This window comes from Scyliorhinus canicula, chromosome 16, assembly GCF_902713615.1.
Source record: "Scyliorhinus canicula chromosome 16, sScyCan1.1, whole genome shotgun sequence".
Lineage (NCBI taxonomy): Eukaryota > Metazoa > Chordata > Chondrichthyes > Carcharhiniformes > Scyliorhinidae > Scyliorhinus > Scyliorhinus canicula.
Genome location: NC_052161.1, coordinates 79,386,015 through 79,404,193, shown reverse-complemented (window position 1 = coordinate 79,404,193; position 18,179 = coordinate 79,386,015). Strand labels below are relative to the sequence as shown.

The following is an 18,179-nucleotide window of genomic DNA, read 5'->3' as shown; positions in this document are numbered from 1 at the left end:
AGGAACAGCAATATATTTCCAAGTCAGGATAGTGAGTGACTTGGAGGGGCGCTTCCAGGTGGTGGAGTGCCCAGGTATCTGCTGCTCTTGTCCTTCGAGATGACCAAAACCTGGGTTTGAAAAGCACTGATTAGGGATATATTGAGAGATGCACTGTCCTGGGATGGATATGGGGGATGTACTCCTGGATGGATATAGGGGATATACTGAGGGTATGCTGTGTCCTGGGATGGATATAGGAGGTACTATGTCCTGGGATGGATACAGGGGATACTGTGTCCTGGGATGGATATAGGGGATACTGTGTCCTGGGATGGATATAGGGGATACTGTGTCCTGGGATGGATATCGGGGATACTGTGTCCTGGGATGGATATCGGGGATACTGTGTCCTGGGATGGATATAGGGGATAATGTGTCCTGGGATGGAAAAAGGGGATATACTGAGGGGATGCTGTGACCTGGGATGGAAAAAGGGGATATATTGATGTGATGCTGTGCCCTGGAAGTATATAGGGGATATACTGAGGGGATGCTGTGTCCTGGGATGGAAAAAGGGGATATATTGATGTGATGCTGTGCCCTGGAAGTATATAGGGGATATACTGAGGGGATGCTGTGTCCTGGGATGTTCAAAGGGGATGTAGTGGAGGGCAAGATCAGTGCTCACTAATACTCTGCTGTGAATATTTTTTTGCAGGATGTGTTTAACATGGTTGTGGAGGTTCCTCGTTGGACCAATGCAAAAATGGAGGTAATGTTCATTTTTTGCCCAGACGTCTTTGTGTATTAAAATGCACCTGTTTTCCAAAACCTAGTAATCTATTTGTACTCTAAAGAAATTCATTACATCGATCAGTATGAACTATTCTGAATTTGTTTTAAACAAATGTTCTTGGTCGTGTTTACCTCAAAGAATTACCATATTCATTATCTGGGGTGTTTGATAGGGTTAGAACATAGAACATAGAACAGTACAGCACACAACAGGCCCTTCGGCCCTCTATGTTGTGCCGAGCAATGATCACCCTACTCAAACCACGTATCCACCCTATACCCGTAACCCAAACAACCCCCCCTTAACCTTACTTTTTAGGACACTACGGGCAATTTAGCATGGCCAATCCACCTAACCCGCACATCTTTGGACTGTGGGAGGAAACCGGAGCACCCGGAGGAAACCCACGCACACACGGGGAAGACTCTGCACAGACAGTGACCCAGCCGGGAACCGAACCTGGGACCCTGGAGCTGTGAAGCATTTACGCTAACCACCATGCTACCGTGCCGCCCACTGTCTGGTGGTTACATGAGTAACTGCTAAGGCTGACCTGAGCCTGCAAGGTTCTGCAGTAAATAGGGAAGCTTACCTCAGCTGATGAGTTTTGGGTGAGTTTCTGTATTGGGATATCCTCTCTATGCATGTTCTCTCTCTGCCCCTGCCTTTGAAGTGGCTGCACCATTGGGTGAGTTTCTCCCAGTACTCGGTCAATATCAGAGCTCCTACAGAAGCTTTCAGACTGTCCTTGCAGCGATTTCTTTGACCGTCCGTGAGAACACATCCCAGACTCAAGCTCGCCACAAGATTTGCTTTGCAGAGCGAGTGTCAGGCATTCTGGCTACAGGACCAGCCTGTAGTCAGTTGTGACTGTCTCAATATGATGTGGATGCTTGGCAATGCTGACTCGGGTACATTGTCTGGTACATTATCCTGCAATGTTAGCTTCAGAAGCTTCCAAAAGCAGCTCAAGTGAAAGTGATTGAACTTCTCGGCATGACGCTGGTGCACAGCCCATGTCTAGTGCAGAGCAGACTATTGCTTTATCAAACTCGTTACTTGGACTTATTCTTCTTCTTTCCCAAAATGATGTTCAAAGTCTGCCAAATGTTGTACTTGCTTTGGCAATTCCTGCATCATGGATTTAGACCATATTCTGGGTTTCAGACGGCCACTGCTGTGGGGGGGGGGCTTAAGGAAGATGTCCTCGTCTTTGCCTCGTTGATAACTCCGAGGCGAGTTCTGCTGTGGTGGAGAGATCTCACTCCGCCAAGTGCCTCAGCCTGGCTAGGTGTATTTGGAGATGGTCAAGTACATCGGAGATTGGTAAAAGGGTTCTTCTTGAGATGGCAGCCATTCATTTTCTTTTTCAGGATTAGTCACCATCAGCTTTTGGGGGCTTTTAGTTATATGCTTGAGTAGTTGGGTAAAGTGAGGCTGTTGAGTGATTGTTGTATCTTTATGTATTGATGGTATAGTGTGGTGTTATTCCTTTATAATGAAAAAAGTCTTCAATAAAAATAAAGTTTTAAGCTCTTATTTCTGATGGAATTGCAATCTTTACAGACCCAGACTGACATACACTCAACTTTCTCCGTGGTGCTGCTAGCTTGAAATTCTGCTCTTTTTGTTATATCTATCCTGTTCTGGCTGGCACCCTCCAACCTGTACACTCCAGCTCTCTCTCCCTCGCCTTTTAGCAGTCGATGGTGTTAGGATACTGTTGTATTTCTGTTCTGTTTTGTTTGTAATTCCTGTCCTGCTGAATGCCTTTAATCTGCAGCTGCCTTGTTAGCTGCTGCAACATTGGGATTTTTGCTTGAGCTACAGACTTTAGGCAAACCGAGACACCCCCTGGTCTACTGAGCTAGCCCAGGACTTCCCCTTTAGGTTCTGTGGCAGAGCCTGTGATGTCAGTTTGATAGACTTGGAAGTAACCAATTGGTGAATCTGTAATTCTGAGAGACCATCTGTTGCTTGTGATTGTTGGAGCCATTTGGAATCTTTTGGAAGAAAGGAGGGTTATGGGAAGAGCTCCTTTGTCCCGAGTTCTGAAAAGATACAGACAGAAAGCAGCTGCAAGACTCTCTCTCTGCCAGGCGATTTAAAATGCTCCAATCCGGACCTGTGAAGGCACTCATAGACATAGAATCTACAGTGCAGAAGGAGGCCATTCAGCCCATCGAGTCTGCACCAGCTCTTGGAAAAAGCACCCTACTTAAGCCCATACCACTGTCGTAGCCCAGTAACCCCAGCTAACCTTTTTTGAACACAAGGGCAATTTAGCATGGCCAATTCACCTCACCTGCACATCTTTGGACTGTGGGAGGAAACCGGAGCACCCGGAGGAAAGACACGGCGAGAACGTGCAGACTCCGCACAGACAGTGACCCAAGCTGGGGATCGAACCTGGGACCCTGGAACGTCTGCAGTGAAAGGCTGCGAGCAGTTTCTCACCAGGTCTGTAATACTTTAATCTTCCATCTGACTGGGAAAAGTCCAATCTGAGAATTCTCTTCCTAATACAGCAGAGTCCATGCACAGAGATCAGACAATCAAAAAATTTGTAATTACTGGTATAAAGCTCCAGTAATATCTCTGAGATGGAGGCTCCATCTTGTGATCGAAGAACAGAATTGCACCAACCTGAATCCCGTGTAAGGCTCCATCTGGTGGGAGAAGGACAGAATTGCACCGACCTGAATCTCGTATAAATCCATTCCCCAGAGGGCCACATGGCTGAGAAGACCGGCGCCTACAGAGGCCACGACCACAGCAGCAAAGATTAATCTCAAACCTTTTCCTTCAATTCCCATTTTAATTCTTTCCCTAACCCATTACCATGTGTCTGTCTTGTGTGTCTAGGTGGAGGGTGGGACAGGGTTTTGGCATTCGGTAGGCTAGTAGACCATTGTTCCATTATTTCCTTTATGTTCCTCTTTTATTCTTGTTATAAATAAGGAGTTTGTTAATGTTTTTTCTTATAAATTTGGTGCCTGTAACTCATTTGAGCAGCCACAGGTCAAAGATCTCCGGAAAATACGCAAATTATTGGTTAATTCGCTTGTGTTGGGACTCTAGGGTCTGTGGGTCTGGAACTGACCGCGCACTCACCCAGGGTGTCGACACAATGGTCAGCGAGGAAGCCCCAGGTTAATGAATGGTGGTGTGGGGGAGAATGGGCCAGTTATCAGCTCGGGCATATTGCAGTGGTAAGAAAAATATTGCAAGCGTATAATAAAATTGGGATTGTAACGAATTTAAAAATAGATTAGAATTAGAATTAGAACAGTACAGCACAGAGCAGGTCCTTCGGCCCTCGATGTTGTGCCGAGCAATGATCACCCTACTCAAGCCCACCCTATACTAGTAACCCCCATTAGCCTTATTTTTTAGGACACTAAGGGCAATTTAGCCTGGCCAATCCACCTAACCCGCACATCTTTGGACTGTGGGAGGAAACCGGAGCACCCAGAGGAAACCCACGCACACACGGGGATGACGTGCAGACTCCACACAGACAGTGACCCAGCCGGGAATCGAACCTGGGACCCTGGAGCTGTGAAGCATTTATGCTAACCACTATACTACCGTGCTGCCTTAAAACAATATAACTATATAAAACAAAGTTAAATAAGTGCTGAATTGCTTCCGAAGTGGCTGTACAAACAGTAAATGGAGATGGTAAACCTGCTTTTTTTTGCTCTGGTATTGAATGTCAGTACCTGTGACAGTATCCAGAACACCAAACACTGAAACATTATGAAATCGCATTGAAATATCAGCATGTTTCCCCTTTAGCAGCGACTGACACAGGTTTTCCTGCCCCCTTCGCCACACCCTCCAATGTGCCCTTTACCCTTCTGCGTGGCAGCCCCCCACACCACCGCTACTCATTGTGATTGGCTGCTTCTCGCCTTGTTGCACATATCCAGTTCCCCTTGGTCCCTCGCTCTGTGGTATCCTGTGGAGAGATAAACAGGCTGGGGACATGGTTTGAGGGTAGAATCAGCTCACCGGTTGGGCAGCATGGTAGCACAAGTGGATAGCACTGTGGCTTCACAGCGCCAGGGTCCCAGGTTCGATTCCCTGCTGGGTCACTGTCTGCGCGGAGTCTGCACGTTCTCCCCGTGTCTGCGTGGGTTTCCTCCGGTTTCCTCCCACAGTCCAAAGACATGCAGGTTAGGTGGATTGGCCATGATAAATTGCCCTAAGTGACCAAAACCGTTACGAGGGGTTATTTGGTTCCGGGGATATGGTGGAAGTGATCGCTTAAGTGGGTTGATGCAGACTCGATGGGCCGAATGGCCTCCTTCTGCACTATGTTCTATGTTCTAAAGGGGCAAGAATCCTATGCCATATGCTGGTGCAGTTGTTGCCTGTACAGCATTTTGAAGAACCAGGAAAAGGAAGTGCAGAGGATGGTTGAGGTGGTTGCATGCTTTCAACAGGAAACTTAACTGAATATTGTGTTTATGTTTTCAGATTGCAACAACAGAGCCATTGAACCCAATCAAGCAAGATGTTAAGAAAGGGAATATGCGTTATGTGGCAAATGTTTTCCCTCATAAGGGCTATATTTGGAACTATGGGGCTCTTCCACAGGTGAGTGGTAAAGATGTTTACAATCACAACAACCCTTTGTTGATAGTCTTTATTTCATTTCGAGGAGACCACACTTTCAGAGATGAGCACTTCTAAGTGAAGACCGATGCCTATATTGGCCTGAAGCAATTGGGGGTTCTAGTTTTGAGGCAGTTGTTTTCTTGTGCCTGCAGAGAACCGCAAGGATCTATACTTGGCAGCAGTGGCCATGGGATCCAGGGCCCCAATTCATCTGTTACCCATTGGCAATGCCATCTTAGACATAGAGCCAGCTTCCACATAAAGGCTGAGTAAACACACATCAACATCTCTCAAACAAACCGTGCTGTCATATTGCTTGTTCGACATCTAGTTCTGGATGGACGGCAATGATTTCAAACAAATTGTTGGGAAGAGCCAAAGTCATTGTCTTCAGTTGCTGTCATAAACTCTGATCCCAGCCATCAATATCATCCCTCTTTGAGTCGTGGGCTTCCCTGGCAAGGCCAGCATTTGGTCTCCATCCCTAATTGCTTTTGAACTGAATGAGTTGCTGGCCATTTCGGAGGACAGTTCAGAGTCAACTACGTTGTTGTGAGCCTGGATTTGCACTTAGGCCAGACTGGGTAAAGACGGAAGATTTCCTTCCCTCAAGGACATGAATCAACTAGATGGGTTTTTACAATGATGAGGGATAGTTTCATTGTTTACTGATGCTAGCTTTCAAGTGCAAATTTTTATCGAATTTCGGATTCAATGCCGTGATAGGCTTTGAACCTGTGTCCCCAGAGCATTAGCTGTGGCCTCTTGATTACTAATCCAGTGACATTACACTGCCACCATTCCCATGCTCAAATCTATCCATTGCCTCCCCATCCCTATCTCTGTAACATATTCACAATTGCAACCCCTATTGCCCCTCACTAACTTGTCCCTTACACCCTGCACTATTCTGTTTCCCCCTTTGCTCAATATTGCTTACAGTTATATCACCAGCGATGATTCACACTCTTGTGTTCTGTCTCTAAACCCTTCTACTTTCCACTATTCCTTTGACCCTCCTTAAAACTTTGATTTTGGGTTAACCAATTTCATTTTTCCTTTGCCTCAACACCCATTTTCATTGATTGAAGTACTGTGGATTGTTGACTCAATGTTAATGACACAGTGAAAGTTGTAATTCACAGCAACGCTTGAAAATGGACCTTGTCCTGTTACCAACGGCTGTGTGACGTGGAGGGTTTGCGCCGTCTGTTTACTTTGGAGGTGTGCTTGAATTCGACCCTGAACTGGCAGCAGGTTGAACTCCGAACCAAAGCTGACCGACATTGCTAATAAAATTTCCCCACACTTCGGGGAGCAATCAACAGAGATTTGCTTCATATGCTTATATATTTAAAAGTATTTATAATACTCGATGTTTATTTTTTTTGATTTTGTTGTCTTACCAGGGACTGTTCTTTGGGCAATTTTGACTTATCGCCATGTTTCAGTTTAGCTTGGAAATAATTTTTGAACTTGCGGCTCTAAAACTGAATAGCAGCCTGAAGAGAATCCTAATCTTGGCTCAAGACAGCAATTCTATACTCAACTAGCAGCTCCTGTTTCTATTCCTGTCATGTCCTTTCAAATTAGGTTTTTAGCCAGCATTGATAATCGCATTTAGGTCATTTGTCTGTCCATGATCCTGATGTGGTTGAGGGGTGGTCTGTCCCTGACCCTAATGGTGGGTATGGGGTGCTCTGTCCCTGACCCTAATGGTGGGTGAGGGGTGCTCTGTCCCTGACCCTAATGGTGGGTATGGGGTGCTCTGTCCCTGACCCTAATGGTGGATGAGGGGTGCTCTGTCCCTGACCCTAATGGTGGGTGAGGGATGCTCTGTCCCTGACCCTAATGGTGGGTGAGGGATGCTCTGTCTGTGACCGATAGTTTTCAGTCAGTGAGTGTGTAGCAGAGTTTACTTGTCCCTGCATGGAATGAAACAAGAAACATTATTGGTCTTTGAGAACAAATGGATTGGTTACTGTCGATCAATGGGATTCAGGGGTATTTGAAAAGCGTCAAAGGGATATTGTAGATATTGGGTTTAGAGCCAAAGAGATCAGGAGGGTGGGCTTGATGGGTCAAAGCAAAAACACCACGGCTCAGTGGGTCAGATGAATTGAATATGGGGGCTCGGACTGAGGGCACTCTGGATTGGGGCTCCATGGACCGAGGGAGCACTGGTTTGGGGGTTCGATGGGCTGAGGGCACTCTGGATTGGGGCTCGATGGGCTGAGTTGTGCACTGTGAATTGGGAGTTTGATGGCAAAGGGCACACTGGATTGGGGGTTCGATGGGCTGAGGGAACACTGTGGATTTTGACTTTGATGGGCTTAGTGCACCATGTGGATTGGGGGCTTGATGGGTCAATGGTCGTCTGTCTGTTATGCCCACTGTGCTCTTTGTTTTTACAGACTTGGGAAGATCCAAATCACTTGGATGAATCAACTAAATGTCGTGGAGACAATGATCCAATTGATGTATGCGAAATTGGAACCAAGGTATTATTGCCTTTGCTAATATTCGGCGAGTGCATTTAGAAACATAATCGGTTACAATATCGTGCCATGATTTGATGGGTAGAAAATGCTCTTTATAATTTAATCCTCATTGGTGCTGACATGCAAGGTGGGAATTGAGTTCCAAGAGTGATCATGTCTCCTGAGCTTTCTTAAAGGTCCTCCCACTTGCCGTGCATTAGAGTGTTTGACCATGGGTAGCATCATAGTGGAGTTCAATCTTGTCCCTTTGTTCATACCCACACTTCAGGCTGGAGATGGCAGACAAGGGCAGGAGCCCAACTGGTTCATTAGTCCAGGAATATTGAGGCTGATTGTACCAGTTGAATCAACGCTCTGACAGATTAGGCTGTTTCAGCAAAGATATTGCGACTCTTCATCTGGACTAATTGATGGACAGTGTGTTGAGTTGCCATTTCCTAAGGGGTGTGAGCAGAGAGGCGCAATCCCGTCCCTATTCCTTAATCTCTGTTGAGTGTGATTATGGGTGCTGTCCACCTCACTCCACTGTCATTTTAACCACAGGCTTTTTACCAGTGTTGGGCCACCCACAAAAGGCAAGTCTGACCTTGATTCACCTTCAGGTTGGGATCTGTGGTACCTCTGCTGATGTTTAATTTTCTGCAAAGAAGTCGACAAACAGTTGCCACTCTGGGCGAACACTAACAGTGACCCTCTCAAGGCGAACTTGATTTTCTCCAAACAGAGAAAGCTAGCCGTGTCAGATAGCCAGGTCACTGACTTTGGGGGCTTTGAGTCCCCCAAGCTAATAGTATCCGCCTCTGGGCTACCAGGGAGGCAAAGGCCACCTCCGGACTCTCTGTCACCCTTGTTTTTAATACTGTGGGCATGGTGTCCGCAAATCCCTGCCAGAATTCCCTGAGCTTTGGCATGTCCAAAACATGTGGACATGGTTCGCTGGCCCCCTGCACACCTTGCACAACTACCTTCTACCCCAAAGAACCTGCTCATCCGGGCCACTGTCATGTGAGCCCGGTGAATGACCTTGAACTGTATCAGGTTGTATCAGGCTGAGCCTGCCACATGTTGTGGACGCGTTGACTCTACTCAACGCCTCCGCCCAGAGACCATCCTCTATCTCTCCTCCTAATTCCTCCTCCCACTTGCGCTTCAGCTCCTCAGCCTGCGTGTCCTCTGACCCCATGAGCTCCTTATAGATGTTGGAGACCTTCTCTTCTCCCACCCACACTCTAGAGACTACCCTATCCTGAATCTCTCTTGGTGGTAGGAGCGGGAAGGTTGTGACCTGTCTACATAAGAACTGGGAGCATATGGCCCCTCGAGCCTGCTCCGCCATTCAATAAGATCATGGCTGATCTTTTTTGGACTCAGCTCCATTTCCGGCCCGAACACCATAACCCTTAATCCATTTATTCTTCAAAAAATTATCTATCTGTGTTTTAAAAACATTCAATGAAGGAGCCTCAACTGCTTCACTAGGAAGTCCCGCACCTGCAGATACCTACCGTATATACTCGCGTATCCTTCGATCTCGCGTATCATGCGACCCCTAAATTTTCATCCCCAAAACATGATTTTATGGTATACCTCATGTATCATGCGAGTCACTTTTTTGGAAATCTGAAGAGTAGTATTCTGATGGGAAGATGGGAAGAGTGGATTCTGCTGTGAAAGCTGTTCGCGATTCGAACAGCTGTCCAGCTGGCTTTACTAGCGTCGTTCAGCCACTTGCCGTTTCCATTCATAAAAACATGAATGGAAACGTCAATTGGCTGAACATCTTCCCATCAGAATGCTGTGGTCAAAATCTGAAGAGTAGTATTCTGATGGGAAGATGGGAAGAGTGGTTTCTGCTGTGAAAGCTGTTCGCGATTCGAACAGCTGTCCAGCTGGCTTTACTAGCGTCGTTCAGCCACTTGCCGTTTCCATTCATAAAAACATGAATGGAAACGTCAAGTCGCTGAACATCTTCCCATCAGAATGCTGTGGTCAAAATCTGAAGAGTAGTATTCTGATGGGAAGATGTTCAGCCACTTGACGTTTCCATTCATGTTTTTATGAATGGAAACGGCAAGTGGCTGAACGACGCTAGTAAAGCCAGCTGGACAGCTGTTCGAATCGCAAACAGCTTTCACAGCAGAATCCACTCTTCCCATCAGAATACTACTCTTCAGATTTTGACCACAGCATTCTGATGGGAAGATGTTCAGCCACTTGACGTTTCCATTCATTTTTTTATAAATGGAAACGGCAAGTGGCTGAACGACGCTAGTAAAGCCAGCTGGATGCTATGTGACTTATCTTGGCCAGCATTTCACACCCGCGATTTTTGTACCTCGCGTATCATGCGACCCCCGAAATTTAGGCTTCAAATTAGGTGCTCAAAAGTCGCATGTTACGTGAGTATATATGGTAAATTTGTTTCCCCTCGCCAATCCAAATTTGTCCTCCAGCTCTCTCAAGCTAGGAAAGCTCCCTTCTATAAACATACCCCCATCCTCTCAATTCCTACCTACTGCCATCTCCGAAAACCCCCGTCCGTCCTTCTGGGGAAAAGCGATGGTTGTTACAGATTGGAGACCAGACCGATGCTCCCTCCGCTCCCACATTTCTCCTCCATTGCCCCCAGTCTCTCAGGGCTGCCACCACCACGGGGCCGGTGGAGTACCGTGCCGGCGAGAACGGCAGAGGGCCGTTATCAACGCCCCCAAACTGGTGCCCTCACATGAAGCCGCCTCCATACACTCCCATGCAACCTTCCCCCCCACCACCCACTTCATGATCATGGCTATATTCGCCGCCCAACAGTAGTTACTGACGTTTGGCAGCGCCAGCCCGCCCTCTCCCCGGCACCGCTCAAGCATCCCCTTTTTTACTCGCGGGGTCTTGCCCGTTCGAACAAAGCCTGTGATAACTTTGTTAACCCGTTTAAAAAAGAACTGCGGAATAAAGATGGGGAGACACTGGAACACGAACAGAAATCTCAGGATCTCAGGAGGACCGTCATCTTCACTGTCTGGACCCTCCCAGCCAGTGACAATGGGAAACCCTTCATTTGGTCCACCAGGCGGGCTACATTAAGTTTGTGCAACCGTTCCCATTCCTGCGCCACTTTGATGCCTAAATACCTAAAACTTCCCCCTATCATATACATAAATGATCTGGACGAAGGTATAGGTGGTCTGACAAGCAAGCTTGCAGATGATACTAAGATTGGTGGAGTTGCAGATAGCGAGGAGGACTGTCAGAGAATACAGCAAAATATAGATAGATTGAAGAGTTGGGCAGAGAAATGGCAGATGGAGTTCAATCCAGGCAAATGCGAGGTGATGCATTTTAGAAGATCTAATTCAAGAGCGGACTATATGGTCAATGGAAGAGTCCTGGGGAAAATTGATGTACAGAGAGATCTGGGAGTTCAGGTCCATTGTACCCTGAAGGTGACAACGCAGGTCGATAGAGTGGTCAAGAAGGCATACAGTATGCTTGCCTTCATCGGACTGGGTATTGAGTAGGCAGGTCATGTTACAGTTGTATAGGACTGTGGTTAGGCCACATTTGGAATACTGCGTGCTGTTCTGGTCGTCACATTACCAGAAGGATGTGGATGCTTTAGAGAGGGTGCAGAGGAGGTTCGCCAGGATGTTGCCTGGTATGGAGGGTGTTAGCTATGAAGAAAGGTTAGATTAGGATTGTTTTCGTTGGAAAGACGGAGGTTGAGGGGGGACCTGATTGAGGTATACAAAATTATGAGAGGTATGGACAGGGTGGATAGCAACAAGCTTTTCCCAAGAGTGGGGTGTCAGTTACAAGGGGTCATGATTTCAAGGTGAAAGGGGGAAAGTTTAACGGCGATGTGCGTGGAAAGTTTTTTACGTAGAGGGTGGTGTCTGGAACGCTTTACCAGCGGAGGTGGTAGAAGCGGGCATGATTGCATTATTTAAGATGCATCTGGACAGATATACGAACGGGCGGGGAACAGAGGGAAGTAGATCCTTGGAAAATAGGCAACAGGTTTAAAGGATCTGGATCGGTGCAGGCTGGGAGGGCCGAAGGGCCTGTTCCTGTGCTATAATTTTCTTTGTTCTTTGTTCTACCATTCTAAACGGCAGTTCCCCCAATCGTCTTTCCTGTCCTCTTGCCTGGATCGCAAACATCTCACTTTTGCCCATATTTAGTTTGTACCCTGAAAACCGGCTAAATGCCCCCCAGAATCCTCATGATTTCTTCCACCCCCTCTGCTGGGTCCGATATATACAGGAGCAGGTCGTCTGTATGCTTGCCACAGGGGCCTGATGCAGCAACTTGACCCAGTCGATAAAGCCCCGCCCAAATCCAAACCGTCCTAGTACCTCCCACAGATACTCCCATTCTACTTGATCAAAAGCCTTCTCTGCGTCCATTGCGACCACTACCTCCACCTCCCTACCTTCTGAGGGCATCATGATCGCATTTAGCAACCGTCTTACATTGGACACCAACTGCTGTCCCTTAATAAACCCTGTCTGGTCCTCCCCAATCACATCCGGGACACAATCCTCAATCCTAGAGGATAAAATTTTGGCCAACAGTTTGGCGTCCACATTCAATAGGGATATCGGCCTGCAGAACCCACACAGCTCCGGATCCTTATCCCACTTCAGAATCAGCGGGATCGTGGCATGTGACATCGTCGGTCTCCCTTGCCTCATTGAATGTCCTCATCAACAGCGGCCCCAATATCCCGACGAGCTTTTTATAGAACTCTGCTTGGTACCCAATTGGCCCCGGGGCTTTACCTGACTGCATGGCCTTCAGCCCCTCCGCTATCTCTTCCAACCCGATTGGGGGCCCCCAGCCCATCTACCAGCTCCCCGTCCACCTTCGGGAGATTCAGCCCCCCGAGCAAGTGCCTCATCCCCTGTGACCCCTGTGGGGATTTTGACCCATACAGCCTGCTATAAAACTCCTTAAATGCCTTATTCACCCCTGCTGAGTCTCTAACCAGGTTCCCATCTCCATCCTTTACTTTCCCCATCCCCCTGGCTGCCTCCCTCTTTCTAAGCTGCTGTGCAAGAATTCTGCTGGCCTTCTCTCCATGCTGATAGATCGCCCCCCTCGCCTTTCTCAGCTGCTCCACCGCCCTTCCTGTGGTTAACAAGCTAAACTCCGCCTATAGCTTCTGCTGTTCCCTTAAAAGCCCTGCCTCAGGGGTCTCAGCATATTTTCTGTCGATCTGTAGTATCTCCTTTACCAGTAATATAAGCAAACTTGGCACTTCCCTCGTCCAGGTCATGTTATTGTAAATATTTTTGGCCCCAACAATGATCCTTGCAGCACTCCACTAGTTGCAGATTGCCATTGTGAAAATGCCCCTCATCCCAACGCTGTCTTTTATTAGTAAGCTATAGCTATCATGCTATCTCCAACGCCATGGGCTCTTATTAAGTCGCCTTTTGTGTGGCACATAAGCTTTTTGGACGTCCAATTATATTACTGGTTCCCTTAATCTATCCTGCTCATTACCACCTCAAAGAAGTCGAATACATTTGTCAGGCATGATTTCCCCTTCATGAAGCCATGCTGACTCTGCTTGATTATATTGTGTGTTTCTAAAATATCTGCTATTACATCCCCTATGACAGGACTCTTTGGGCAGCATGGTAGCACAGTGGTTAGCATTGTTGCTTCACAGCACCAGGGGTGTGGGTTCAATTCCTGGCATGAGGATGTCCTCCATACCAGGCAACATCCTGGTAAATCTCTTCTGCACCCTCTCTAAAGCCTCCACATCCTTCTGGTAATGTGGCAACCAGAATTGAACACTATACTCCAAATGTGGCATAACTAAGGTTCTATACAGCTGCAACATGACTTGCCAATGTTTATACTCAATGCCCCAGCCAATGAAGGCAAGCATGCCGTATGCCTTCTAGACTACCTTCTCCACCTGTGTTGCCCCTTTCAGTGACCTGTGGACCTGTACACCTAGATCGCTCTGACTGTCAATACTCTTGAGGGTTCTATCATTCACTGTATATTCCCTACCTGCATTAGACCTTCCAAAATGCATTACCTCACATTTGTCCGGATTAAACTCCATCTGCCATCCCTCTGCCGAAGTAACCAAATGATCAAAATCCTGCTGTACCCTCTGACAGTCCTCATTGCTATCCGCAATTGCTACGTATGATTACTGGTTTGTTCTCAGACAGAAGGCCGCAATGCAGGGTGCAGAAGAGATTTACCAGGATGTTGCCTGGTATGGAGGGCATTAGCTATGAGGAGCGGTTGAATAAACTTGTTTTGTCCTCACAGGAACTGGAGGTTGAGGGGCAACCTGATAAGAGGTCTACAAAATTATGAGGGGCATAGACAGAGTGGATAGTCAGAGGCTTTTTGTGTTGTCTGCAAACTTAATCAGACCAGTTACATTTTCCTCCAAATCATTTATATATACTACGAACAGCAAAGGTCCCAGCACTGATCCCTGCGGAACACCACTAGTCACAGCCCTCCAATTAGAAAAGTACCCTTCCATTGCTACTCTCTGCCTTCTCTGACCTAGCCAGTTCTGCATCCATCTTGCCAGCTGACCTCTGATTCTGTGTGACTTCACCTTTTGTACCAGTCTGCCATGAGGGGCCTTGTCAAAGGCCTTACTGAAGTCCAGATAGACAACATCCACTGCCTTCATGCATCAATCATCTTTGTGACCTCCTCGAAAAACTCTATCAAGTTAGTGAGACACGACCTCCCCTTCACAAAACCATGCTGCCTCTCGCTACAAACATCTCACTCTTCGTCATATTTAATTTATATCCCGAAAACCGGCCAAATTCCCCCAAAATAGCCATAATTTCACCCATCCCTGCCCCTGGATCCCAGCCCCTTGAAGTTCTCTGAGCAATTGCCAGCGGCTCTATAGCTAACACAAACAGGAGAGGGGACATACCTGTCTTGTCCCCCGGTGGGGTCTAAAATAGCCCGAGGTCATACTATTCGTCCTTGCACTAGCCTCTGCAGCTTGGTACAACAGTCGGTAAAGCCCCTACCGAACCCAAATCGTCCCAGCACCTCCCATATTTATGTCCCACTCCACCCGATCGAACTCCTTCTCCGCATCCATTGCCACAACTACCTCAACCTCCCTACTCTCCGGGGGCATCATAATCAATTGAGCAGCCTTCTTATATTGGCCACCAATGGGGCAGCACGGTGGCACAGTGGTTAGCATTGCTGCCTACGGCGCTGAGGACCCGGGTTCGAATCCCGGCCCTGGGTCACTGTCCGTGTGGTGTTTGCACGTTCTCCCTGTGTCTGCGTGAGTTTGACCCCCACAACCCAAAGATGTGCAGGTTAGGTGGATTGGCCATGCTAAATTGCCCCTTAATTGGAAAAAATAATTGGCTACTCTAAATTTTTTTTAAAAAAATATTGGCCACCAACTGCCTGCCCTTGTTTGATCCTCCATAATCACATCCGGCACACAATCTTCAATCCTGGAGGCCAAAACTTTGCCAGCAGTTTAGCGTCCACATTCAGCAGTGAGATCGGCCGATGTGACCCGGCCTATATAGCTCCGGGTTCTTGTCCCGCTTCAATATTAACAAAATGGTGGTCTGTGACATCGTCGGGGGCAGCACCCCTCTATCCCTTGCCTCATTGAAAACCTTGCCCAGCAACGGCCCTAATATAGAACATAGAACATAGAACGATACAGCGCATTACAGGCCCTTCGGCCCTCGATGTTGCACCGACATGGAAAAAATCTAAAGGCCATCTAACCTACACTATGCCCTTATCATCCATATGCTTATCCAATAAATTTTTAAATGCCCTCAATGTTGGCGTGTTCACTACTGTTGCAGGTAGGGCATTCCACGGCCTCACCACTCTTTGCGTAAAAAACCCACCTCTGACCTCTGTCCTATATCTATTACCCCTCAATTTAAGGCTATGTCCCCTCGTGCTAGCCACCTCCATCCGCGGGAGAAGGCTCTCGCTGTCCACCCTATCTAACCCTCTGATCATTTTGTATGCCTCTATTAAGTCACCTCTTAACCTTCTTCTCTCTAACGAAAACAACCTCAAGTCCATCAGCCTTTCCCCGAGAATTTCTTGTAGAATTCCACCGGATACCCGTCTGGCCCCGGGGCTTTACCCGACTACAATGCCTTCAGTCCCTCAACGATTTCTTCGGCCCTAATCGGGGCCCCCAGCCCATCCACCAGCTCCCTGCCCATCCTTGGGAAGGTCAGTCCATCCAGAAAGCGTCTCATCCCTTCAGGCCCTGTAGGGCATTCCGAGCCCCCCCCCCCCCCCCCCCCCGGTGCTCGGAGAACGCACCCCTCGCCTTCCTAAGCTGCTCCACTGCCCTACCTGTGGACAGCACCCCTAACCCGGCCTGCAGCCTCCGACGTTCCCTTAAGAGCTCCACCCCTGGGGTCGCCGCATACCTCCTATCTATCTGTAGAATCTCCTTAACCAATCGGTCCGTCTCTGCCCTATCCGTCCTGTCCCTATAAGCCCGGATTGAAATCAGCTCCCCTCTCACCACTGCCTTTAGCGCCTCCCAGACCACCGCTGCTGAGACTTCCCTCGTGTCATTAACCTGCAGATAGTTCTGCATGCACTTCCTCAGCCTCTCGCACACCGTCTCGTCCACCAACAATGCCACGTCCAACCTCCATTGCGGGCGCTGGAAGCTCTCCTCACCAACCTGCAGTTCCACACAGTTTGGGCATGATCCGAAATAGTGATGGCCGAGTACCCCGTGTCCACCACCCCAGCCAGCAAATCCCTGCTCAAAATAAAAAAGTCAATCTGGGAATAAACCTTATGCACATGCGAATAAAAAGAAAACTCCCCGTCGGCTGCTAAACCTCCATGGGTCGGCCCCCCCACCACCCCCATCTGCTCCATGAACCCTGTCAGTTCCCTTGCCACTGCTGGCACCCTCCCTGTTTTAGAACACGACCGGTCCAGGTCGGGATCGATGACTCCAGGTCTTCTACCTTCTCCAGCAGCCTCTTTTGCTGATCCTCCAGCTCAACCACCGTTTGGTGCTCCTCCTGGTTCGTCAGTGCTTTCTCCAGTTTCTGAATCGTCCGATCCTGGGCATCCAGCCTGCGCTCCAGCCGATCAATCGATTCCTTTATCGGATCAAGACAGTCGCAAAGCCCTCTTGCATGACCTGCATCAGCTCCTCCATTGATGGTTGGGCCGTTGCAGCAGGGGTCTGAAAATGAGCCATATTGTTTTCAGCCGCAACCTCCACCCAGCTCTTGATCATCTTTTTTCTTCCTTTTCGATCCCTTGGGGTTCTCCTGTTCCATACACCAATGTATGGATCCAGTACCAAATTGTCTGCGCCTTCAAAGCCAGTGCTCAAAACCACAACAAAGTCAGGAAAAATGGTCCAAATGTCCGGCCAGAGCGGGAGCCACCAAATGTGCAACTTACTCCCTCATAGCCGCCACTGGAAAGACCATAAAATGCTTTTTTTTTTAAGAGAATTCAAGTAAAAAGCTTTTAATTCTGGCCAAAACTTTATAAAAGTTCAGCATAACTTTGGTTTTGTTCTTAGTGCCTCTCAGGACGAAACTCAGGATCCCATCTGCTTTCTTTTTTTTATATAAACATTTTATTGAGGTCGTTATGGTTTTCTAACAACAGAATAAACAATGTACATGAAAATATAAGCATAGTGCAAAAGCCGTCATCCTCCTTTTCAGGTCCCACCTTCACCAACCTCCTACTCTAAACGACACTAAACCCCCCCCCCCTCCCACTTCTGCTGACGGTTAATTTTCCCCAGAGAAGTCGACGAACAGTTGCCATCTCCGAACGAACCCCACATAGACCCTCTCATGGCGAATTTGATTTTCTCCAAACAGAGAAAGCTAGCCATGTCCGATAGCCAGGTCTCCGGCTTCGGGGGCTTTGAGTCCCTCCAAGCTAATAGTATCCGACTCCAGGCTACCAGGGAAGCAAAGGCCAGAACGTCTGCCTCTTTTTCCTCCTGGATTCCCGGGTCTTCCGATACTCTGAAAATTGCCACCTCTGGGCATGGTGTCACGCTTGTTTTCAACACTTGGACATGACATCTGCAAACCCCTGCCTGAATCCCCTAAGCTTTGGGCATGCCCAGAGTATATGGACATGGTTCAATGGCTCTCCCTCACACCTTGTGCACTTATCTTCCAACCCAAAGAACCTGCTCATCCTAGCCACTGTCATGTCAGCCCAGTGAACCACCTTGAACTGATAGGGCTGCACGGCAGCATTGTGGA

The 18,179-nt window shown here is 48.0% G+C and overlaps 1 protein-coding gene across 1 annotated transcript in view; it reads left to right on the top strand.

Annotated features, from left to right (window-relative positions):
- The first annotated feature begins 550 nt into the window (after positions 1–550).
- Positions 551–18,179, top strand: part of LOC119979767 (inorganic pyrophosphatase-like) — a 74,501-nt gene continuing 56,872 nt past the window's right edge. The window contains exons 1-3 of the mRNA XM_038822399.1: positions 551–754; positions 5,264–5,383; positions 7,819–7,905. Of these exons, the coding sequence (XP_038678327.1) occupies positions 713–754; positions 5,264–5,383; positions 7,819–7,905 (249 nt within the window). The 5' untranslated portion in view covers positions 551–712. The remainder of the gene's footprint in view (positions 755–5,263; positions 5,384–7,818; positions 7,906–18,179) is intronic.